The sequence below is a fragment of the Bos grunniens genome, chromosome 14 (assembly GCF_055505025.1).
Source record: "Bos grunniens cultivar Pamir isolate PY7600 chromosome 14, Bosgru_T2T1.0, whole genome shotgun sequence".
In the NCBI taxonomy this organism is placed as follows: Eukaryota; Metazoa; Chordata; class Mammalia; order Artiodactyla; family Bovidae; genus Bos; species Bos grunniens.
Window position 1 is genome coordinate 73043913 of NC_141178.1, and position 25835 is coordinate 73069747.

Sequence of the window (25835 nt, forward strand, 5' to 3'; positions counted from 1 at the left end):
CCCCCGCCCGCCAATCTTCCCGACAGCATCTCATCTTGTTTCTCGGTCGATAAACTCTGTGAGTCAGTGTGTTTCTTCTAATGACCGCCTTCCAACAACACTTTTCATGCTGAAAAGTTCAGAGTGCCTTTCAGACACCAGTGCCACTAGGATCTTCAAAGACAAACCAGATTGATCCTTTGAAGCTGAAGTGAAAATCGAATTTCGGAACACTCACGCCTTTGACTCCCTTCAGGTCTCCTTTCAACAAGGAATCCAAGGTGAAGATCACATTGTGGCTCAGGCCCTGGAGCTGAAAAGCAAAGACGGGAGACGGTTAAAGACGGGAGCGCACAGGGAACCGCAAAGCCAGCTGACGCTCGGTGAGCGCCCTCGCTCCCACTCAGGTACAGACGCGATGAAATGAGGGCAGAGACCTTGATCGCCCTGCTTGCAACTGCATCCTCAGTGTCAGCGCCCAGGTTCTGTAGAAAAAGAAAGCTGTTCAGGAGTTCCTTGGTGGCGCAGTGGGAAGAATCTGTCTTGGAATACAGGACACGGGTTTGCTGCCTGGTCTGGGAAGATTCCCACACTTGCAGAGCAGCTAAGCCTGCTCACTGCAACTACCGAGCCCGTGCTCTAGAGTGCACGAGCCACACTACTGAGCCCACGGGCTGCAACAGCTTAAGCCTCTGCGCCAGAAAAGAGAAGTCACTGCAACGAGAGGCCCGCACAGCACGATGAAGAGTAGCTCCCGCTCAGTGCAACTAGAGAAAGCCCACGTGCAGCAGCAAAGACCCACCACAGCCAAAAAATAAACAGATCTGTGCGTTTAACGGTAGGTAAATTTAATCCCAATTTTAAAGAAATAATGTAGTCTCCTAGCCATCTAATTTACTGAAGTGATGTAAAAGTTGCTCAGTTGTGTCCGACTCTTTGCAACCCCATGTATAGTCCATGGAATTCTCCAGGCCAGAATACTGGAGTGGGGAGCCTCTCCCTTCTCTGGGGATCTTCCCAACCCAAGGATTGAACACAGGTCCCCCGCATTGCAGGCGGATTCTTTACTGGCTGAGTCACAAGGGAAGCCCTAATTTACTACTTTTTAATAATCCACCTGCTGATGCATGGGACACAGGTTGGATCCTTGGCCCAGAAAGATTCCCACATATGCCACAGAGCCACTAAGCCCAGGCAACACAGCTATTGAGCCTGTGCTCGAGAGCCCACCAGCCCCACTACTGAGCCCACGGGCTGCAACAACTTAATTAAACCCCTGCACCTGGAGCCTAGGCTCCACAGCAAGAGAAGCCACCGCAATAAGCCCGCACACCTCAACTGCAGAGTAGCCCCTCCTCGCCGCAACTGGAGAAAGCCCGTGTGCTGCCATGAAGACCCAGCATAACCAAAAATAAATAAATTAAAAAAAAAAAAGCAAACAAAAAAGAAAACTACTTAGCGAGTGCAACCTACAGCTGGAGGAGGGGTTTTCAGTGTTCTGGGGCAGTGGCCTGGGTCTCCTTGATTTTAGGGTGGAGCAGAGAGAAGTCCAGAGAGGAGAGAGGGGGAGGACTGTAACCAGCTGGGGAGCAGGGGGTGGGAAACCAAGGGGAGGACGGTCTAGTGTGCACCCAGTCAGGAGAGCCAGCGCTGACGAGAGTTTATGATACAGTCTGTCTTCAAGGAGACCCAGGCATCTTGGGGAAGCCAGTTTCAGCAGCGTGCAACCAAGACGCCAGGGACCCACAGCCCTGGTTTCACGTGTGGAGGCCATGGCTTCCCTCATTTTAGAGGTCATTTGGTTCACGTTCAAGTGTACTCACTTGTCAGGTCGCCCACCCACCCTTCCATAAATCATTGACCAAGTACCTATTCCATGACACCTGCGATGCCGGGCTGAGACAGGGGTGCCGTGATGTTTAAAACGCCGCCTGCCTCTAGAGAGCTCGCACCTGGGGGGCAGGCACAGTCAGCAGCAGCCAGCCTTACCAGAGGATGATGCCACGTGTTCACCAGCAGCGGAGGGAGAAACCGGTGTGTGAAGGAGCAAGGCTGACGATTACAGGCTCTGTGTGGGACCCTCTTAACCACATCTCTAAGGCGAGGATGTTACAACCTGTTGCGGGTGGCTGCTGTGACGATGCAGTGAGTTCACCCACGGGGAAAGTGCTAGTGTGTTCCCTGATACTTGGGAAAAGCTGAAGATGTGTTTACTTTGGAAATCCTATAGGATGTTAAATACAAATGAGGGTAATGTGGTGCTGAAGCTGAAACGTCAATCCTTTGGCCACTTGTGCGAAGAACTGACTCGTTGGAAAAGACCCTGATGCTGGGAAAGACTGAAGGCAGGAGGAGAAGGAGACAACAGAGAATGAGATGGTTGGATGGCATAACCGACTTGACGGACATGAGTCTGAGCAAGCTCCGGGAGCTGGTGATGGACAGGGAGGCCTGGTGTGCTGCAGTACATGGGGTTGCAAAGAAATGACTGAGCCACTGAACTGAACTGAACTGAAGGCAATGTGGGAGCAGAGGCGGAAGGGCAGGGCGGAGAGGTCTTCTCTCCTGCCTGAACACCTCCCTAGCTTTGGCCTGAAGTTCTCATCCAAGGTTTCCTGCAGCAATAAGTCACTCCGCGTCCTGCCCTCTCTGACCACCAGTGTGACACACGAGGAGTTTCCCACCACTAGAGGGCTTGGACCAGAAACAACCAACTCTCTTTTTTACTTCAAAGACAAAGAGACTCCTACCAAGACCATCTCACCATCAACCATGCAGAGGAACAGCTGGGCTGGCAGGCCAGATGCACAGTCCGGGGGGGATCTGGGGTGCTGGATCTCAGGGCGTGGGGTGAAAACGACCTCAGATATTATAACGGTTTATGGCTTTCCAAAGGGTCACAGTATGTAAACTGAAACAGAATGACAGTATTCGAATTTCATGGGGGAAGCTATTAGGAAAGAAGCAAGCTTCCCTGGTGGTACAGTCTATAAGAACCCGCTGCCAATGCAGGATACACGGTTTGATCCCTGGTCCAGGAGGATTCCACATACTGCAGAGAACCAACCCCTTGTGCTATTAACTACTGAGCCCAACACGCTGCAACTACTGAAGGCCACAACCCCTAGAGCCTGGGCTCGACGCTGCGGTGAGAAGCTGGCACACCGCAACTGGAGAGCAGCCTGCCCCGGGCGCTCTTCACAACTAGAGAAAAGCCCATACAGCAACAAAGACCCAGCACAGACAAGAATAAGTAAGTAACATTATTAAAAAAAAAATAATAATAAAATGCTCCCTGGGATGGAGGCTTGCAGGTAATAATGAAAAAAAAAAAAAGAAAGGTGACAAACACTGGCCTTGGATCTGAGACGGGGAAAAATAAAGATTAAGAGGATTCACTCTCTGTCCTGGACAGAAAGCTAGAATAATATTTTGTCCTGAGTCCTCAACAATCTCATTCCTGGGCCACAAGCGCCCTGCATCCCGCTACCCTGTGGTCTTGGCACTTGGGGTCACGTCCACCTTGTGTGGACGGTGCTAAGTGAGGTAGGGACCTCCATTGATCAAGGCAGAACCTACCTATCCCGTTTGTGAAGGTCCTTGCATTACTTTCTTCTCAGCCTTTACCACCCTAACCATTTATACGCGTATCTGTTTCCTTATGTGTTTTGCTGTGTTCCCAACTTGAATGTGGGCTTCCCTGGTTGCTCAGACGGTAAAGAATCCGCCTGCAATGTGGAAGACCTGGGTTTGATCCCTAGGTTGGGAAGCTCCCCTGCAGGAGGGCATGGCAACCCGCTCCAGTATCCTTACCTGGAGAATTCCCATGAACAGAGGAGCCTGGCAGGGTATAGTCCATGGGGTCACAAAGAGTCAGACATGACTGAGCGACTAAGCACCATTTGAATGCAAACTCTGAGAGTGTGGTCTGCGTGTTCACTGCTATGTTTCCAGAATTTAGAACACTGCCTGGTACCCAGCAGCTACTCACCAAATATTTTCAGAATGAAGGAATCACAAAGTCACTTGTGTACAAGGTTCTTCTCTATAGGAATGTTCAGACTGATGGCAAGTTTAGTATTTATTGGAATTCCCTGGTGGCTCAGACGGTGAAGCATCTACCTACAATGCGGGAGACCCGGCTTCAATCCCTGGGTTGGGAGGATCTCCTGGAGAAGGCAATGGCACCCCACTCCAGTATTCTTGCCTGGGAAATCCCATGGATGGAGGAACCTGGTAGGCCTCAGTCCATGGGGTTGCAAAGAGTCAGACGTGAATGAGTGACTTCACTCACTTCACTTAGTATTTATCAGTAGAGGACCAGTTAATAAATTATGGGAAGTTCTATACAATAGCCATAAAGATGAGAAAGTTTTTTTATGTCTGACTTTGGAAATGCCTCCAAGATAAACTGTTTTGTGATAAAAGCAAAGTTAAAAACAGTATTCGTGGTGTATGAGGATTTGTACAAAAAGAGGGAAGAAAATACAGCTACGCTCAAATCATGTCAGAGAGGGCACAGACTACACTGCTGACGGCCCCTCCCAGGGGCGGGCACGGGTTGGAAGAGAAGCCTTTACTGTGCACCTTCTGCGTCTGGGGGAGGTGAGGAGAGGGATACCCTGGATGGTGCTATTGATCCAAAAAAGGCAAAAATTCTAAAACAGAACATGGAGAGACAGTGATTATCAACCATTTTGAACCATGAGTCCCACATCAAGGCTTTCACCAAGGCCTCTTGTCCTTCGGGAAATAAAAGCAGGAAAAAACAAAAAATATGCAAATGTCCTTGCCGCTTTGGCCTGAAGGCTGTGTTACAAATAACAATGAGAGTCATGAAACTCTGTGGTTTGTACTGAATTTGAGGGCTGTTTGGAAGGAAAAGTCCCTCAGAAGCCAGGTACTGACCACACAACGAACGCCAGCCCCACGCTTCGGCCCGTCATCGTGCTGAGGCACGGGCAAGTGCGGTGGACTGTAGTTTGCAGTGATGGAAACCCCAAGGCTGAAGAATTTCTTTGTGGTTATCTGCACACGTACTCTTGGGGGCTGATAAGAAACCAAGAAGGCAAAAATACCACATATTGTGAATTCAGAATCTTTCCAGTGATGAGCCTACGAAAAGGCCATAGGAAAAAAAAAAATTTAAATGTACACAAACTCTTATTTCCTGGGAAAAAGTTGGTTCATTTACAGAAACTGGCAAAGGAGATTGTGTGAATAGTAACTATTTATTTTTATAAAGATAGGGAGAGAAGTCAAAGAGAGAGCAGAGCAATCTCAAGAGAAGGAAACTTTTAGGACATATTTGGGCAAAACTAAACTTCCTTCCTGGGATTTCCCTGGTGGTCCAATGGTTAAGACTCTGAATTTCCACTGCAAGTGGGTGTGGGTTTGATCCCTGGAAGGGAAACTAAGATCCCACCTGCCACCTGCTGCAGCAAAAAAAAAAAAAAAAAAAAAAATTAAAATAAATAAATACGTTCATGACAGAAATTTAAAAAGAACAATTTCCTTCCTTGGCCATCTCAAACAAGAACACCTACTCTCAGATATTTTAAGGCGTTGCTTCTGTGACAGAGATGGATCAGGTCGCTTCACAGTTGTAGGATTCTGTCATTTTCCTTTTTTTTTTTTTTGCTTATTTCCCAGCTCTTTCAGGAATCCTTTTCATGGCCTTGGCAAACTTTTCATTGCAAACGGATATATAACAAAAGCACCCCATGGGCAACGCAATCAACGTGACACAGTAATAATATGGTGGACAGACTTCTGGTATCACCTTCATAAGCCTCAGGGTTTTAAAAGAAGCCTTTCAAATCCATCATATAACCACTTCCTATTTATTTTACTGAGGTCCTATTGATTACTCCACTCCCATTTACTCCCAACCCATTTCCTTTATCAATAAAGTTGAACTAACATAAGCTCTTTGTGATTCAAGATTACACAAGGTAGAAGGGCAAGTTTTTAAAAGTACATCTTTTCCATTTTATTAAGCGCATAACACACTAAAGCCCCTTTCAGGAGTGATGTTCAGTTGTGGTAAATACTTGTGCTTTCCAAACAAACTGTTGTTTGTTTCCTTCCTTACAAAAGGGCAATTTCCCCTGTGAGCACACATATCGAGCCCACCAAGGAATCCGGGGTAAATCAGACAGGGAGTGGCTGAGGGCTACCATTCTGCACAATGATGCAAAAGTAATTTGTTTAAGCACATAAACTCTGATTAATATTGGCTTTGAGAAAAACATTTTGCCTGCAACTGCTTAAATGCTACCAGACGTTATACAAACTGCCCTTGTAATTCCAGCCACTAGAAAAGGCTTCATGAACGGTTTTCCTGGGTATAAAAACACACACACCTCCATGCCCTTAGTTTTTCTTTATCCCTGTAGAGCTTTGCTAGGAAATGATCTTGTTATCTGTTTGCTGATTACTGCCTATCTTTTCTAGAAGGTATGCTTCCTAAGGGGAGGCGGCTCCTCTGTTTTGTTCACTAACTGATCAGATCCCAACACAGGAGCCGAGCGGCAGCTGTAGGTCTTCAGGCTCCAAGGCAGCTGCTGGCTGGCCGGTGTGGGCCTGGCGATGGGGTGGGGCAGTGACTCAGCAGCACAGCTCTGCAGACGGTACCCCCAGGACACCTACAGCACACCTACAGCACCGACCTGCACATGCGACTCTGTCAACTAACGAGGACGTAATCCACTTGCTTTGTCATCCTGCATTACTTCTAACAACCCCTCTTCACTGCCCACTGGTTTCTCTTTCTCTTTCCCCTCTGCAGATAGAAACAGTTCCTCTGAAAGTAAGGCTAATGCGAATCTGCTGACTTGCTCAGCACATTGGAAAATCCAATTAAAGTAATGAGCCAGCTCCCAGCCGGTCTGCCGAGGTTCCCTGGTATAAATTAGGTCTTCTGGCTCGTGTGTTAACTCCTTCCTGCCCCGCAGAGTGACTCACCACCGTGAAGCTGTTTTACCCTGGTGCCCGGGCATCAGGCCGTCTTCCAGGGCGTTTAAGATCCGGAGGAAAGAATTCTTGGCAGGAGCCGCAAGGCATGAAGCCATGCATCACTCCTGGCCTGTGGCTTTGGGAGACCGCCTGACTTGCTGACTTGGCTCCCTGATTTGAAAATGGGATTCCTGGCGCCTTCCTCTACGAGCCCGAGCCAGTGTGCGGGGACCAGGGCCTGACGCCAACGAAATTCTTGCTTCACTGCAGACACACAGGGTTGCCTGCTTCATTGGCGGCTCCTGAGAACCATGCAAGGTGTGTTCAAACACTCTATTAAGTGGAGGCATCAAACCACAAACCAGGTCTGGCACTAAAGGTAATGAACTGCTTACCTCACTGTCTTCTTAGAGGTATCAGAATGCTTTGAAAACTACGGTATACTATATACGTGAATGAACAGTTGTTATCAGCTATTACTAACCTATTAAGCTAAGGGAACGATTGAGGGCAGAAGGAGAGGAGGATGAAAGAAGAGGACAGGGCTGGATGGCATTACCGATGCCATGAACTTGGGCAAACTCTGGGAGATGGTGAGGGACAGGGAAGCCTGGCATGCTGCTGTCCATGGGGTGGTGAAGAGTTGGACACAACTTGGCGACTGAACAACAACAAAAGCATATTGAAAAGCAGAGACATTACTTTGCCAACAAAGGTCCGTCTAGTCAAGGCTATGGTTTTTCCTGTGGTCATGTATGGATGTGAGAGTTGGACTGTGAAGAAGGCTGAGCGCCAAAGAATTGATGCTTTTGAATTGTGGTGTTGGAGAAGACTCCTGAGAGTCCCTTGGACTGCAAGGAGATCCACCCAGTCCATTCTGAGGGAATCAGCCCTGGGATTTCTTTGGAGGGAACGATGCTAAAGCTGAAACTCCAGTACTTTGGCCACCTCATGCGAAGAGTTGACTCACTGGAAAAGACTGATGCTGGGAGGGATTGGGGGCAGGAGGAGAAGGGGACGACAGAGGATGAGATGGCTGGATGGCATCACTGACTCGATTGACGTGAGTCTTAATGAACTCCGGGAGTTGGTGATGGACAGGGAGGCCTGGCGTGCTGCGATTCATGGGGTTGCAAAGAGTCGAACATGACTGAGTGACTGAACTGAACTGAAGCTTTATTTTATTTGGTTACATATGCATTAAGGGGAAACAGATTCTGCTCAGAGGTCAAGGGGTGAGAGGTAATGATGCTTCTTCATCCACTGCTCAGGGCTTTGCAAGTGCAACCCTCACAGCCACCAGAGTGCCCTGTGCGCACACAGTCAACCGGGGGACGTGCACTTGGCCAGGCTGCACTCGGGCAAGGCATTCAAGGCCACTCCACATGCTGCCAAGGGGGCGTGACATGCAGACACTGCCTGCAATGCATGCAAAATGCCTGGCACAACACAGACTCTTAATATTAAAATGTAACCCCGTTTATTTTCTTAGAATTCTTTACACATGAAAAGCTCAGCAGTAATGGTGGAAAAAAATCTAATGATAGCATTTCAGATCCTGAAATAGGTCTTCTGAGGCTCGAGGAGTGGAGGGGAGACTCCCAAGTGTCCTTCGGATTATACCACTCTTTCCTTTGGTAAGTTTCAGAGTGGTTCCCCTGCTTCATCCTCCTATAAAACTGCAGGATAATGTACCCCGTTATACCCTGCTCTAACCTAGGCAGCCTGAAAGAGTTATTAAAATGACAGATGGCATTGTGTTTAATAGATGTTATCTAAAATTACTGGGGCTTGCCCAGGTGGTGCAGTGGTAAAGAACCTGCCTGCCAGTGCAGGTGACACAAGAGACCCAGGTTCAATCCCTGGGTCGGAAGATCCCCTGGAGGAGGAAATGGCAACCCACTCCAGTATTCTTGCCTGGAGAATTCCATGGACAGAGGAGCCTGGAGTTATTGCTTTAGAGGAGTCTAAAGTTATTGCTTGAGACAACTCTCTTAAGATGAGTCTTGGTCTCACCCAATTAATGAGGAAACAGGCTGAGAGAGGTTAAGCCACCTGCCCAAGGTCAAATGGTAAGTAAAGGGGTCGGTCAGCATATTAATGAAGGTTCTCACTGACTCCAAAGGCTGTTCCCTAGTGCTCTGCCACGCTGTCAGACTGAGATTTTAAAGTGCTTATCAGACCACATCAACCTCTTCCCAGTAGCTGGCTTCACGTGCCCCCTCCCAGTGCAGGTCTGGCCCCCACACATGTCCTAGGCTCCCCCACCAGGTCCCACAAGCCTACGACCACTCCAGGCCTCCTCCGTTTCTTGACCCATCACGTTCTCTCCTCCGGGCACCTGCTGGGCCTTCTGTCGGGACCACTCTTCCCTCTGGCTGCTGGCGAAGCGGGCTTCCAATGTCCAGGCCACTTCCTCAGGGAGGTCCTGACCGGTCTAGTTCTAGACTGATCGCTTCTCCCTAATCTCCCATTACTCTCAACCAGCAGAACAGGTTCTCTTTCAGGAGAGTCTGCATTTTAGAGTCGGTTGTTTGTGTTTTTTCACTTTCTGGAGCAAAGCTTCTTGAGGACAAGGGGCTCTGACTGTTTTGTCAACCACTGTGTTACATCAAGTCCTCAGCACAGACACAATATATATACGCCGAGTAAAATGCTTGTTGACTGAGTAAACGGATGAAAAAATGAGTTTGAACCCAGGCTCCCTGCATTGGGAGCATGGAGTCTTAGCCACTGGGCCACCAGGGAAGTCCCTGGGCAGCTCTGCTTTAGGGAGCTGTAGGCTTCTTATGAAACAAAGGTTCTTAGGCTACCATATTTTACAAAACAGGAAAACATTTTCAAAGTATATAAATAAATGAAGAATGGAGTTATAAAACAGCACTACAGTATGACAGAAATGGTATGGACCTAACAGAAGCAGAAGATATTAAGAAGAGGTGGCAAGAATACACAGAAGAACTGTACAAAAAAGATCTTCACGACCCAGATAATCACAATGATGTGATCACTGACCTAGAGCCAGACATCCTGGAATATGAAGTCAAGTGGGCCTTAGAAAGCATCACTATGAACAAAGCTAGTGGAGGTGATGGAATTCCAGTTGAGCTATTTCAAATCCTGAAAGATGATGCTGTGAAAGTGCTGCACTCAATATGCCAGCAAATTTGGAAAACTCAGCAGTGGCCACAGGACTGGAAAAGGTCAGTTTTCATTCCAATCCCAAAGAAAGGCAATGCCAAAGAATGCTCAAACTACTGCACAACTGCACTCATCTCACACGCTAGTCAAGTAATGCTCAAAATTCTCCAAGCCAGGCTTCAGCAATATGTGAACCGTTAACTTCCTGATGTTCAAGCTGGTTTTAGAAAAGGCAGAGGAGCCAGAGATCAAATTGGCAACATCTGCTGGATCATGGAAAAAGCAAGAGAGTTCCAGGAAAACATCTATTTTTGCTTTATTGACTATGCCAAAGCCTTTGACTGTGTGGATCACAACAAACTGTGGAAAATTCTGAAAGAGATGGGAATACCAGACCACCTGATCTGCCTCTTGAGAAATTTGTATGCAGGTCAGGAAGCGACAGTTAGAACTGGACATGGAACAACAGACTGGTTCCAAATAGGAAAAGGAGTACGTCAAGGCTGTATATTGTCACCCTGTTTATTTTACTTATACACAGAGTACATCATGAGAAACGCTGGACTGGAAGAAACTCAAGCTGGAATCAAGATTGCTGGGAGAAATCTCAATAACCTCAGATATGCAGATGACACCACCCTTATGGCAGAAAGTGAAGAGGAACTCAAAAGCCTCTTGATGAAAGTGAAAGAGGAGAGTGAAAAAGTTGGCTTAAAGCTCAACATTCAGAAAACGAAGATCATGGCATCCAGTCCCATCACTTCATGGGAAATAGATGGGGAAACAGTGGAAACAGTGTCAGACTTTATTTTTCTGGGCTCCAAAATCACTGCAGATGGTGACTGTAGCCATGAAATTAAAAGATGCTTACTTCTTGGAAGGAAAGTTATGACCAACCTAGATAGCATATTGAAAAGCAGAGACATTACTTTGCCAACAAAGGTTCGTCTAGTCAAGGCTATGGTTTTTCCTGTGGTCATGTATGGATGTGAGAGTTGGACTGTGAGGAAGGCTGAGCGCCAAAGAATTGATGCTTTTGAACTGTGGTGTTGGAGAAGACTCTTGAGAGTCCCTTGGACTGCAAGGAGATCCAACCAGTCCATTCTGAAGGAGATCAGCCCTGGGATTTCTTTGGAAGGAATGATGCTAAAGCTGAAACTCCAGTACTTTGGCCACCTGATACGAAGAGTTGACTCATTGGAAAAGACTCTGATGCTGGGAGGGATTGGGGACAGGAGGAGAAGGGGACGATAGAGGATGAGATGGCTGGATGGCATCACTGATTTGATGGACGTGAGTCTCAGTGAACTCCGGGAGATGGTGATGGACAGGGAGGCCTGGCGTCCTGCAATTCATGGGGTCTCAAAGAGTCAGACACGACTGAGGACTGATCTGATCTGATCTGACAGTATGAGCCCAGTATTGTTTAAGTATTGTATGATACGTAAAAGGCAAAAGAAGAAGGGGACGGCAGAGGATGAGATGATTAGATAGCCGCTGACTCAACCGACATGAATCTGAGCAAATTCCAGTAGCGAAGGACAGGGGAGCCTGGAATGCTGCAATTCATGAGGTTGCAAAGAGGTGGACACGACTCTAGCAAATGAACAACAACAATTGTATGATAAGAACTAGTCACAGGAAAACAAGGCGTATGTACAGACAGAAAAAAATGTCAGAAGCTAGCTTGCTAGCTAGTTCCCAACCCCTTAATGGTAGACTGTAAAGTAATTGGTCATTTTTATTTTACTCTTTTTCCCCCTGCATTTTCCAGGTTATCAACAATGAACTGGCTATTACTTTTACATAGGCTGTTATTAAAAAGAAATTTGACACAGAACCACAAGAGGGTGATATAATCACCCAGAAGCGTATTTCTCATTTACCTTACTTATTATTATAAGATAGAAAGCAGGTGGTGTGTATAAAAGTAAAAATAATTAATAAGACAGTGGATTTGGATGAAAAATGTTGCATCTTCTCTATAACACTAGGGAGGGCTTCCCTGATGGGTCACTGGTAAAGAATCTGCCTACAGTGGGTCGCAAAGATCCCCTGGAGAAGGAAATGGCAACCCACTCCAGTATTCTTGCCTGGGAAATCCCACAGGTTACAGTCCACGGGGTTGCAAAGAGCTGAACACGACTTAGCGACTAAACAGTGACAACAACATAACACTAGGGAACCTGGGCTCTCTGCCCAGGACAGCAATTCTTCCTAGTGGTTCCCAACGTGCAGTCCTCGGACCAACAGTGTCAGACCAAGTGGGAACCTGTTAGAAACAAAATCTCCAATCTTATTAATCAGACTCGGGGGCAAGAGGGGACCAACGACCCGCTTTTAAGCAAGCTTTCTTGGGAAGATCAACGCAAGGGCAAGTTTGGGCCCCGCGGCCTTAGCTGTTCAGAGTAGAAGGAAAACCAAAGTTCTGTTAGAGAAGAAAGCCCTACAGCCAGAGAGTGGGAAGCACTCTCCTAAGGCCTAAGGCATAATTCCTATGAAGAAAGAACAGAGGTGAGTGAGAGGTGAGGAGAACCAAATTCCCACTTTAAGCTAAAGGGACTGGGAACGAGCAAGTCTGAATTTAAGCGGAAAGTACAGTTTTACTGAAATTTTTGCAGAGAAAACTGGGTATGTGTAGGAGTGTCAGGGAATAAGAGAACACCTTAACGTAAAATAATGCAATTATATTTTGTCTAATTCAATTTAAGTATATGACGGGTTAGATTTAACACCATTTCCTACATCAACAGTGAAACTGAAAGCACGATTTTCCTTTGTACATGTGGCCCCTTTCCTTTGCATTATGTGATTTCATCTGAGGATAATAACAAGAAAAGGGAGGGGAGGGCAGCTAAGATTTGTAAGATCGAGATACATGAGAAAGCAAAAGAAAAAAGCCTGTATAGGTACGCCTTGGTTTCAAAGAGTCAGGCCGACCCTAAGGGCTTCTTTATTGTGCTTGAGATGATTAATCAGTTAGTTGCTTGAGATGATTAATCAGTTAGTTCGTGGTCACCCTTCAGACCTTTAATTTCATTTCCATGCATGCCACCTATAACCTGCTACGTTTAAACTAGAACAAAACCATAATGAAACTGACATCGAATCACATTTTCCTTGCCTTCCTTGAACATCTTTATCACACATTACGGGACATGTTTTACAACAAACTTTTACTTAGGAAGAACCTTGTCAAGGCAATTTAAGACAGGGCTCACCACGTACTGGGAGGACAAGGCGATGCCACTCAGCAGACAGGTTCTGTCTTCATTTACCTGGTCAGAAAACAGGCATCTGCTGCTCTCTTTGCCTAGACCACCATGCTCTCTCGGCTTGGTCCACATCTCATACGTTTTAAGACTCACTTCATTTGATCTTCAAAGAGTATTTTAGAATTCAAAGAATTTCTCTAACTCAAGGGTCCCCCAAACTCTGGGCCATGGACTGGCACCAGGCCGCACAGCAAGAGGAGAGCCACAGGCTAGCAGGTGAAGCTTCATCTGTGTTTACAGCTGCTCCCCCTGCTCATATTACCACCTGAGCTCCGCCTTCTCTCAGGTCAGCCCGGCTGACGTATTTCAAGGCCACCCTGAAGAAAAAGAACCTTCCTACACATGCCTGTGATGTTAAGCGCTGCTAAGAAACCAAATAAAAGTTTTATCTACTTGTGGGAAGCAAAAAACAGGAAGTTTTAAAAATCTGGTCCTAAACCCATATCCACCTTTCCCTATAGAATGAAGCAGCGCTTTAGTATAAACTACTAAAAGATCCTGTATAAGCAATCTCTTAAACAGAAGATGACAGTCAAGCTTAGCACAGAGGCTGGAACAGAGCGGACACTTAGTAAACGCTGGCTGAGTGGAGGCCATGCTTTTAGAAAGAGTCTTTTATTTCCTTTCTTTTTAAAGATACTGAAGTATTGGTATTTTCTAAATCTCTCGAAATATCAGGTGTATCAACCGACGCTTAGTGTTGTGTGATGTTTCTATTTAAAGAAAAGCACCTCTACAAGCCTGAGAGTAGTTTCACAAAATATTTATTAATTATTTGTGTCTCAGGTCAAGGGTCTCTCTTCTGGGAAGGCTTTCTGGGTCTCCGTGCTTTCTGGATGAATGGGTGAGGGAGGGAGGGAGTGAATAAAGGAATCTGCCTCTGGTGACCTAGCTTAGGAAACAGCAGAGCAGAGATCTGAACTCAGTTGTAACTGACTTCAAAGTCGTGCTACGCCTGCCAGCTCTCTGAACTTCCAATTTCTCAACCCAGCTGGGCAATAAGTCAATAACAGGGCCATTCACTCTGAGTGGAAGACAGAGTCAGCTACTAGTTCCAGACGAAATCAGGAGGCTTGCTTCTTCCTGTTTAAACCTCAAGGTACCACAGGCAGGGGAATTCTCTAAGATAAACAGACAACGCATAAACAAAAGAGGCTTAAAATACTCGAAAACCATTCACTGAAATGGAAGTAAGAAAGAAATTCTCGAAGAGTAGATGTGAAATGGAAAAGAAAACGAAAACCAAGAAACAGGACAGATGAAATGGACCCACTGATCCAGCAGGGGGCCTGGGGACCTGCCTGATCCTAAGATCTCAGGCAGCATTTCTCAGGGCGGGTCCATGCTGCTGCTGCTGCTGCTGCTGCTAAGTCGCTTTAGTCATGTCCAACTCTGTGCGACCCCAGAGATGGCAGCCCACCAGGCTCCCCCGTCCATGGGATTCTCCAGGCAAAAACACTGGAGTGGGTTGCCATTGCCTTCTCTGGGGCGGGTCCATGGGAAGAAGCTAATGCTTCTACAGGACAAGAAAGTCAGTGGTCAAGTAAGTTAGGAAAGCACTGGACCGGTCTCTCTCATTGCACGATGTCTCTAGCCTTTGATGTATACATGTGCCCAGTAAATCTGAAAGGGTATTAATTATGTGGTGCTTCTCAATCTAGAACTCAAGGCATAGGATTCGTGTTTCAAGGAAAACTTAGGGAAAGGTGTTTCACATTCTGATATGCCCATTTCCAGGTAAGACAGAAGCAGAAGCACCGGGCCCAGCCTGGCCACTGAGCACAAGGGCTTATGGGGTGTACACACCTCAAAGCACCCACTTGGCAGGTACCATGGAGCCTAAATCCCAGCCATGCTCCCCTCACCCATCCATCAGGGAGAAGACTGGTGGGGCTGTGCAGCACCTCTGCCCACAGGTCTGGGCTGGACGGGGTGGTCTCATCCGAGGGCCACAGAAAGTGGAGGTGAGGGGTGAATGGAGGCACCATTCAGCAGGAGTCCAAACCAGTTCAAGACAGAACATTTAATGTGAAGCAAGAAGAATGCAGATAGGAGGCCAAGCCTGGGATGGCAATGGGAATCCAGGGAGAAGGCAGAGAGGCAAAGAAGCAGGTACAAGGCAGAGACTGGCAGAATTCTCTGAGCCAAGGAAAGTTATCTGCATTTGCTTTTCACCAAGCAGCTACAGACTGGGGCTAGAGAAGGCGGTCTGGAGGCTTCTGGGACTAACACCATGCAGCCAGAGGGCTGTTGATTATCTCAAAGACAGTGTTTGCCTTACTCTTGCAACATCCGTGCCACTATTTCATTTGCTATTCTTTAAATCCATACTTTTTACTTAAATAGAAGTGCAAATGTTAGTCGCTCAGTTGTGTCCAACCCTTTGCGACCCCATGGAGGTCAGGCTCCTCTGTTCATGGGATTCTCCAGGCAAGAATACTGGAGTGGGTTGCATTCCCTTTCCCAGAGGTTCTTTCCTGACCCAGGGATCAAACCTGGGGTCTCCTGCATTGCAGGCAGATTCTTTTACTACTGAGCCACCAGGGAAGCCTTTACTTAAATAAGTTAAAAGTAAACTTTAAGTTATGTCTGTATCCTGAGAGGCAGGCAGTCCTGGGAACTGCTTAAAAGCACAGAGTGGGGAGCAGACTGCCTGGGTTTGCATGCGGACTCCACTATCCACTCGGCGCTCTGTGACTCGAGTTTCTCAGCCGTTCAGTAAGGATGATTATGGCTGCTACCTGGTGGGGTCCATGTGAGGAGCGAAGTGGGCTCTAGATGAGGCACAACACTCTCACCACATCTGAACAGTACTGCTCACCATATCCTTCGTTTGCTCTTTCTGCTCCCCGATCCCCTGTAAATGGGGCCAGGAGCACAGTTTAAAGCGAAGGACTAATCCATCAGGGAAAGCTGAGACACGGCTCCATGTGAGTCTCCAGGTTCTCTCCTCCTCTGCACAGAGGAGACAGAGCAGCCTCTCTCCGCCCTGGTCTCTGCACTGCTGTTATTGTAGCGCTGAACCCTCGGGAGACATGGGATAGGAGGGGGAAATAACGCCGCTTTGCTGTGTTAAGCGGTGCACATGTGGGAGCTAAGTTTATTACCGCAGCACATCCTTGCCTACCCTAGCTGATACCATGCAAAGTGACTAAAAAACGGTGCCTGGCATGTAGTGCCCACTCTATAAAACCCTGGTTGTCACTACTATTTGTACAGACAAAAAGTTAACCATAAAAAAAAATGAAAACTTTGCCTGCCTGAAAGCTTGGAGGATAAGATCAGATTCATCTTTATTTAAAAGAGATGATCAGAAGCAAAATGTCAGGGACATTGTAAAGCATGGGGCACAAGCAGAGACTCCCTGCTCCACGCTCAGCCCTCTGCTCTGGCAAATGAACCCCCTCTCAACAAATGCCAATTCCACCCACCTCCATCCTCTTTCTTCTTTTCCCCCTTTTCCTTCCTTCTCTCGTAGACCCCCAGCTCTAAAAACGTGTCTTTTGCGGCATCAGAATGCTGTTCTGTGAATCTCTTTCAAGTTAACACTTGACAGCCACATAACCACAAACACACACATTCTAAATGAAAAGTGTTATTCACTGCACGTAGCATTCACAAGATGGAAACCAACACTGTTTCAAATGCATTCTTTGAAATTCTTATCTAAAACATTTTTAATGTAAATCTTGAAAAAAAAAAAGAAAAACATGTTAAATTGGGCCAGAGGATATCAGGATCTCTATATATTGGATATATTTAAGACAAGGTACACCTGTACTGAATGTATAATTCAAATCCTATACACAGAATGGGAGAAGGCAATGGCACCCCACTCCAGTACTCTTGCCTGGAAAATCCCATGAACGGAGGAGCCTGGTAGGCTGCAGTCCATGGGGTTGCTAAGAGTCAGACATGACTGAGAGACTTCCCTTTCACTTTTCACTTTCCTGCATTGGAGAAGGAAATGGCAACCCACTCCAGTGTTCTTGCCTGGAGAATCCCAGGGATGGGGGAGCCTGGTGGGCTGCCGTCTATGGGGTCGCACAGAGTCGGACACGATTGAAGTGACTTAGCAGCAGCAGCATACACAGAATGATGGTTTAGTTATACAGCGAAGTACTATGGAGCCTGTGGAAGTGGATTCTGCCATTTTATTTGTCTGGTCATGGAGAGCTAACAAGCTTTAAAAGAAAGTATGCAAAATGTATGCGTAACACAAGGTTTAAAAAGCCGAAACTTACTCGGTTGGCCAGAAAGTTCATTTGAGTTTTTCCCTAACACCTTATCTGAACAAACTTTCTGGCCAACCCAATATCTGGCACAAAACCTGACCGGACCTGAATGCACGTGGTAGTTAGTCTGGACTTGAATGGAGGTGGGAATTCTCATTTATCCTACTTCATGTAACTGTTCCCCTGAGGAGTCACCAGGGGGCGTTATACAACACCGCATATAGCAAATGCACCCTGCCAACTCTCCTGGAATCTGTAGAAGTCTGAATCTGGAAAAACATCTAGCCCCAAGAGTTCTGGATAAGAGCCCATGGAGCTGTATCTCTCTCTCTCACACACACACACAAATGTGTGTATAAATTATCAGTATCTCTGTGTATAAATCTGTGAAACACTTTCAAAGGACAGACTATAATATTAGTATTCCCAGAAGTTAGAATTATGTAATGATTTTATCTTCTTATTTAGAATTTCCTGTACTTCCCTCATTTTTATAGTAAGCACATACACTTTTATAATAGAAAGCAAAAAGAAAACCTCTCCCCTTTCACTCACCCTCCCCCAAATGTCCTGTCCTGTAATGAAATGTCCTACAATACTAGTCAGTGGTGAGGCATGTCAGGACGTGAGGGGAAGTCTGGCAGATCAAAAGCTTAAGTCTTCCAATTATGGATTACCATTTTGCAAAATGATTTTTGCAAATGATTTTTTTTTTTTTTTTGGCCACACCACATAGCATGTGGGATCTTAGTTCCACAACCAGGGATCAAACCTGTGGCACTTGCAGTGGAAGGGGGGAGTTCAAACCACTGAACCGCAAGGCAATTCCCCAAATGATGAGGTTTCAAAAATGTATTATCCTGGGACTTCCCTGGCAGTCCAGTGGTTAAGACTCCGTGCTTCCAACGCAGGGGGCATGGGTTGGATCCCTGGTCGGGAACTAAGATTCCGTAGGCTGTATGGCATGGCCGAAAACAAAATAAAATAACAATTTTAAAACATATAATTCAGAGCACCCAGAGGCTACCAATTACACTGAGGATACCCAGGCTTTCAGTGCTTTTCCACGTTTTAAAAAACTTGAGAAATAATCCATTTGCTTTGAGTCTAGATGCAATCTGCACATTTCCAACTATTCTCGTTTGAAGGAGAATAAAAGGAAAATTAAAAATTAAAAAAAATCCTTAACCCAAACCACAATGCCCTGCAGTCAGAGATTGCAAACAGGAAATGCTATGCAGCTGGAGAAACCTCTGCTTTGCTTCAGTAGCTCTGAAGCAATAACTGCCCTCTAACTGATAGAAGAGGCTTGGGCTCTTATGCAAGCTCCAGAATTGTCCAGGAGGCACAGACAGTCCTGGCTGGACTGGAATCCTCCTGGGCACCTCCGACAATTTCAAAAGAGCTTCTCCATTTATTTCTATAACTGCTGATACATCGGGGCTCTTGGGATACGGTTTAAATGGTTTGCCTCTGCCCACTGAGAATCTATTTCAATCCACCAATTACTCCTTTCCTGTCCCATTTTTGTGGTTTGGTAATTAAATGGATGCAGGGCTCTGTTGACTCCTTCACTTCTTTGTCAGGATCACAGGATGATGGCCTGACGCTGGGTATAAGCACGTCCAGCACGGTTTAGCAAGTGATGACTTTACAGAAAAAAAGAAAAAGGCACACAAAAAGTCTGAACCTAATTCTGGCACTGTATATTTAATCAAATGAAAAATAAAACCGAGGAACAGCTAAAAGCTCAAGAGCACCCAGTTTTTCTTCTTTTTTTCCTTACAAGCAAGCGTTAGTTATTAATACATTAGCTCAAGGGCATTTGAAGTAGAAGGAATTGAATATGTAAAGACATAGAAGCAAAGAATAGCCAAAGTTCCAGTAACAGCAAAATAATTTGCTGTATCTGGAGCTGACTTAGATTAGGAAAGTTTTGGTTTTTTTCCTTTTTTTGTCACTTCCTCTACATTTTTTTCTTTAAAAAAAGTTATTTTTAACTTGAGGATGCTTGCTTTACAATGTTGTGTTGGCTTCTGCCATACATCAACATGAATCAACCATAAGTACGCCTTTCTGGAAGGCACCGGAAGGATGAGTTCAGAGAGACTAAACTCTTTGAATATTTCCAATAATTTCTAAAAACTGGTACTATCTACAGAGCAGGCTATGAACCAAACCTACAAAAGACACTTCGCAGGAAAGCTCACGCACTTAAAACCTCACCGCAAAGGTATTAAAAACGTCAACAAAACAGATTATGTCCATGGTTCTCTGGCCTCTGACCACCAGGAGGCAGCACTCCCGAGACACAGTCAACAGTGATGAAGGGATTCACTTCCGGGAGGACGTAGCTAATCCCTTCACCTTGTGAGAGCAGGGACCACCTAGAGGTCTTTGACTAGAGGAAAAGCTCGGATGACACAGAAACTGGTTTAGACAATTTACAAGAGTCAGAAGGAAGTAGGAAGTGGTCTATAGGAACAGCGGAGAGGCTAGAGTTTGGTTTTTGGTCTGTGCATTTGCTTTATTCTGAAATTAAAGTTATACAATGAGAGCTATATTATCGAAGATTCTCTCCAAGAATAGCTGTATTATTAAAGACTTTCCCCAACTTTCTCTCCCTGACTAACATCTGTTCATGTACATTTTAATTAATCTTACTAAATTGAAGAAAAATTTAGACTCACAAGAAGTTGCAAAAAGGCCATTTTCCTTTAAGAAAGTCCATGATGAAACAGTAGAAATGCTTGATTTTTTATTACACACCAACAAACTTTGAGTATATCTTTTTAACATTCTGTTTGATGAAACAGGAAGCATAGGATGTAAAGCACTGCCAAGGTGCGCCAAAATACGATGGCGATCTTGAGAAATGCAGTTTTTCACATTGCTAGTTGAACTAGCTGGTTTTGTCAGTTTTCTAGTGGAATACCACTTTTTTCCCATAAAAGAGTGACCGATGAACGGTGGTACTGAAACCTGGGTATTTGGCAAACATTTTTTTAAAATGAATTACCCATCACTACCAGGTAAACAAGCGGCAGCATTTGTTGCTAATGATAAAACTGGAACTTGCAGAGAAAAGTTAGAATTTTGGAAAAACTCTGCCACCACGGACTTGACAGTTTCCAGATCCTTAAAGTTATATGGTTTCAAATTCATACTGCTACTAACCTTCTTAAGGAATCATAATCTTGTTTTGCTGCTGCTGCTGCTAAGTCACTTCAGTGGTGTCCGACTCTGGGCCACCCCATAGACGGCAGCCCACCAGGCTCCCCCGTCCCTGGGATTCTCCAGGCAAGAACACTGGAGTGGGTTGCCATGTCCTTCTCCAATGCATGAAAGGGAAAAGTGCAAGTGAAGTCGTTCAGTCGTGTCTGACTCTTAGCGACTCCGTGGACTGCAGCCCACCAGGCTCCTCCGTCCATGGGATTTTCCAGGCAAGAGTGCTGGGGGTACCATCGCCTCCTCCTTGTTTTGACATAGTATCAAGGAAAAATATTGGTAATTACTTTCAAAGGGTCTTAAAATACTTTTCTCTGTAATTTTGTCTACTCCAACTAAAAAACATATCACAACAAAAGGAATTTATACATTTTTAAAAAATGCCTCAGTTTTAAATTCTAAGATAGTAAACAGGGATAGGAATATTCCACATAAACACAAACTCTTGGGTGGCCTCCATCATTTTTAACATTAGGATCCTAACACCCAAAAGTTTTAGAACTGCTAGCTAAGACTCTTCCAATATAATATATATATAATCCACTAATAAGGGAAGGCCTTCCCTGGTGGCTCAGATGATAAAGAATCGCCTGCAATGTGGGAGACCTGGGTTCAATCCCTGGGTTGGGAAGATCCCCTGGAGAAGGAAAAGGCTACTCACTCCAGTATTTTTGCCTGGAGAATCCCATGGACAGAGGAGCCTGGGGGGCTACTGTCCATGGGGTCGCACAGAGTTGGACACGACTGAGCGACTAAGCACAAGCACAATGAGGGAAACCAGAGGGAGAAGGTAGAGAAGAAAGTATCGATACTTGGCAAGCTGAAGAGAAACAGGAGCTGGATGGCAGCTGGCACAGGGCCCCGCCATGGCGTCAGATGGGCCGTTCGCATGCAGTCTACTGTGCTCGTGCTCAGTCAGTCGCGTCCTAGTCTCTGCAACTCCACGGGCTGCAGCCCACCGGGCTCCTCTGTCCGGGGGGTTCTCCAGGCAAGAACACTGCCGTTTCCTCCTCCAGGCCCGCAGTCTATAGAGGCAGCGCTACAACTGTGATAAGTCACGGAGGCAGCACTGTTGGATCACGGGCACGGGATCCTCAGTCAGGGAACTTAAGCTTAAACCCTAATTCCACTACTTTCCTGGCATATTATTTTCTGAAGATTTGATGCACTTATCTGTAAAGTGGGATATGACCACTCACAATTGCCATTACACTGGGAGCTGCCATGAAGATCAAGTGGTGGTGTAGTCAGTCATGTCTGACTCTTGCAACCCTAAGGACCATAGCCCGCCAGGCTCCTCTGTCCATGGGATTCTCCAGGCAAGAATACTGGAGTGGGTAGCCATTTCCTTCTCCAGGGGGTCTACCCAGCCTGGGAATAGAACCCAGGTCTCCTGCATTGCAGGCAGATTCTTTACCAACTGAGCTACAAGGGAAGCTCAAGAGAGAAGATGTAAACAATAATAATAAAAGCTTGTATGTGTTAAGTGAATTCCATCTGTCAGGTACTGTGCTTGGTAATTTGCCTCCAGGATCTTAATGAAGTCTCATTTCTATCAATAAACAATTAGATACCATCATTTCTTTTTACAGATAAGGAAACTAGCATTAGAGAAAAGTTAAATGATTTGCCTTAGGCTAGAAAACTGGGCTCTGGGACTCCAGGTCTGATTGTGACCAAAACCTACGTTCTTCCCACTGCTTAACTGCACAGCCTCTCGCATCCTATAATCAGAGGTAAGAGATCTTCTTATAAAAACCCTTTTCAAGAATTCCTTGGCAGTCCAGGGGTTGGGACTCATTGGTGCTTTCACTGCTGTTTGATCTCTGGTTGGCAAACTGAGATCCTGAAAGCCATGTACAGTGAAACACAAAACAAACAAACAAAAAAAGCTCTTACCTGGAGGGCAAGAGCCATAAGAAAAGCAAGCTACTTAAACCTGGCTTGGGGCGTGATCCGTATGCGGTCACAGGACCATCAGCTGCAACTGCCATCTACTCTGCAGTCCTCAGACTTCTGCTAGTCTGGCTAATAAAAGCCAGCCTCAGCTCATGTGATGCTGACACCAACATCTGTGCAGCTCCTGAGATTTTCACAATAACATTTCACTTGATCACCCTACCTCCACAATCGCTGCAAGTATGGAGAAACAAAAATTTAAATGGTGACTCAGAGAGTCACCAGCCCTTAGTGAGCTGATGTTTTTCAGAACCAACCCTACACAGAAACTCCCAAACACAATATGCTTGTCATACATGCTGCTTAAAAGGCATTAGCACAACTAATGGAAATTCTATCTAGATCTAGTGTTTGTTAAAAGCAGAATGCTAGACCTGGCCCTAAAATCTACCCTTTTTCCCCCCATAAAAGTAACTATTTAAATATAAATTATGGAAATACTCATTAAAAGCAATCTCTTAATTAGAAAATAACATTTCCCAGGGCTGACCATAGACCTCAGCACAACAGACATTTGGGTATTTGCTGGCTGAACTGAGGATAAATTTAGGAAGTCTAAAAAATGCCAAAGTATCTTCTTTCATCTTACTTTCTACTTTTATTGCTTAAGTTTTCCCGCCTTCACTAACTAGCCTAAGTGAGTAGGATTTTCAGCAATCTCCTGAGAAAAACTGGTTCCGGGGTGCTCCCTCCAAACTCATGAGGGGACTGAAGGTGCTGCAACCAACCCCTCCCTCCCCAAGGGGCTTGGCTTCCCCTGCTCCCCCTGCTCTGGGGCGTGGCCCCATCCATCTTCCCTTTCCTTTAAGACAGAAAAAGGAAAGCAGAAGCTGCTGGCTCTTGTCAGGCTGTACAAACTCCCGGGACTGACTTTATTCAATCAGAACAGTGTTTCCCTAGTAACCGGCTATGGCACACACTGATCCTTCTATCTGCTCCCTCAGTGGAAATGCCACCACCTTCTCCATCTTTTTTTTATTTGGCAGCATGGCAAGGCGTGAAGGATCTCAGTTCCCCAACCAGGCATTGAACCAGGCCATGGCACAGAAAGCCCAGAATCTTAATCACTAAGCTACCAGGGGGGCTTCCCTTGTGGCTCAGCTGGTAAAGAATCTGCCTGCCATGTGGGAGACCTGGGTTCAATCCCAGGGTTGGAAAGATCCCCTGGAGAAGGGAAAGGCTACCCACTCCAGTATTCTGGCCTGAAGAATTCCACGGACTATATAGTCCATGGGGTCACAAAGAGTCAGACACGACTGAGCAACTTTCACTTTTCCTTCAAGCTACCAAGGAGCTAGCTCCCTGCCACCACCACCTTTTTTGGGGAAATGACTTTGTTTTGTTTTAAATGAACTGAATGAAACCTTCCAGAAATTTCTTTTGATTTGTTTCTTAGACTTCTGGAAGGAGGAGGCCTGCAGCGTGGGGTATGTTTAGGGAAAGATGATGCCCAGAGCAGGAGGTGCCAGGCGGTGGGGAAAGGCTGGGAAGGACGATGAATGCAGGGCCAGCATGCAGGGTTCAAGTCTGCTAAAGGCACTGACATAATGCGCCTCAGTTTCCTCACTGGATTCAAGGTATACCCACCACCACTATGTCGTACACTGCTATGTGCGAAATCCACATGAAGCACACTGCTAGGCGCCTCAGAGTGCTCAAAAAGTATCAGTGGCAGGACTTCTCCCATGGTGTAGTTGTTCAGAAACTGCCTGCCAATGCAGGGGTCATGGGTTTGATCCCTGGTTTGGGAAGATCCCACTCGCTGCAGGGCAGCTAAGCCTGCATGCCACAGCTACTGAGCCAGCAAGTCGCGATTACTGAAGCCCATAAGCAGCAATGAAGACCTACTGCGGCCAATACAGAAAATGCACAGATCTTAAACATACATACATATATACACATGTAAATCAGTTGTCTCTGCACAGAGGTAAGCAAACGAAGACAATGACTGAATGGCAACTGATGGCATTAAATCCGCACAGGAATCTCTTCGCTGAAGGAACCTACAGGACAGGGAAGTGTGGAGATGAACCGGCCCAGGAAACGTGGACGTGATGGCTACTGACTTAAACTAAACATATTTCGTCTCCTGGAAACGAAAGGTTAGCAAGATATTCCTGGGGAAACGCCCATCTCAGGGAAAACAGAACTTCCTCCCGAGCCTGGAGCCTTTTACCAGCTATGACCAAAGGGAAATGTCAGAGTCTCGTTTCACTTCCTTTCTTCCCACCACAGCACCTCTGGGCACCACCACCTACAAAATAGCAGGCAAGGAAGAAGAAATGGGAGGCCCTATTTGAATGAGAGATTTAAATGATATATAAGAATTACAGAAATATCATGGGTTTGTCAAATAAACTCTGAAGTTTAGGAACACAAAGGCCTTATAGTCAAAATTATCCTTTCTCCAGTTTCTGAAGACGTATTTCTAGTTTCAACCTTTATTTTCTTTATGATTAGTTGTCACTGTGTAAGACTAATTCAGTGGCATGAAACTATCAATTAAAATTAAGTTGTCAGGATGACAGACACATACATATATTCATCTAGTGGGACAGGAAAAAGAAGAATTTGATTGGTCAAATTATCCAGTTAATTTACTATAGAAAGGTTGTCTTTATTTTACAGTAAAGTGTAATCATCTGTAAGGTAGCCATTTGTACCAAGTTGATTTGTGACAAGAGTCTCATGTAAGACCACAGAGGTCTGTTTGATATGAGTAACTCAGGATCAAGGCATTTTAAGCTTGAGTTCTGGGTCTTTAAAGGAGGCAAAGATGCAATGCTGAGAGCCTGGGAAGATGAAGAGGAGGAAACAGCTCCTCTGTTTCAGGAAGGAGCCAACAAAATTATGATATAGTTTTCCTTTGGCATCTTTCAACCTCCCACTGTCCCACCTCTTGGGACTTAGGAATAGAGGCTTGATTACATTAACTCATACACAGCTGAGGTGGTCATGCTAGACAGAATGAACCTTTCTCGGTATGAACGCAGTGTGAGCGTGAAGGAGGGTGGTGTGCACAGTTTGGGGCCAGCCAGACAGCACCGCCTGGGGGCCTCCC

General features: G+C 45.9%; 1 protein-coding gene across 11 annotated transcripts in view; it reads right to left on the reverse strand.

Annotated features, from left to right (window-relative positions):
• The window catches only part of ASAP1 (ArfGAP with SH3 domain, ankyrin repeat and PH domain 1), a 342709-nt gene that overhangs the window by 82906 nt on the left and 233968 nt on the right, over positions 1–25835 (reverse strand). For all 11 annotated transcript variants that reach the window (XM_086337364.1, XM_086337363.1, XM_086337357.1 and 8 more), the window contains one exon: positions 218–292. In XM_086337364.1, coding sequence (XP_086193490.1) covers positions 218–292 — 75 coding nt within the window. The remainder of the gene's footprint in view (positions 1–217; positions 293–25835) is intronic.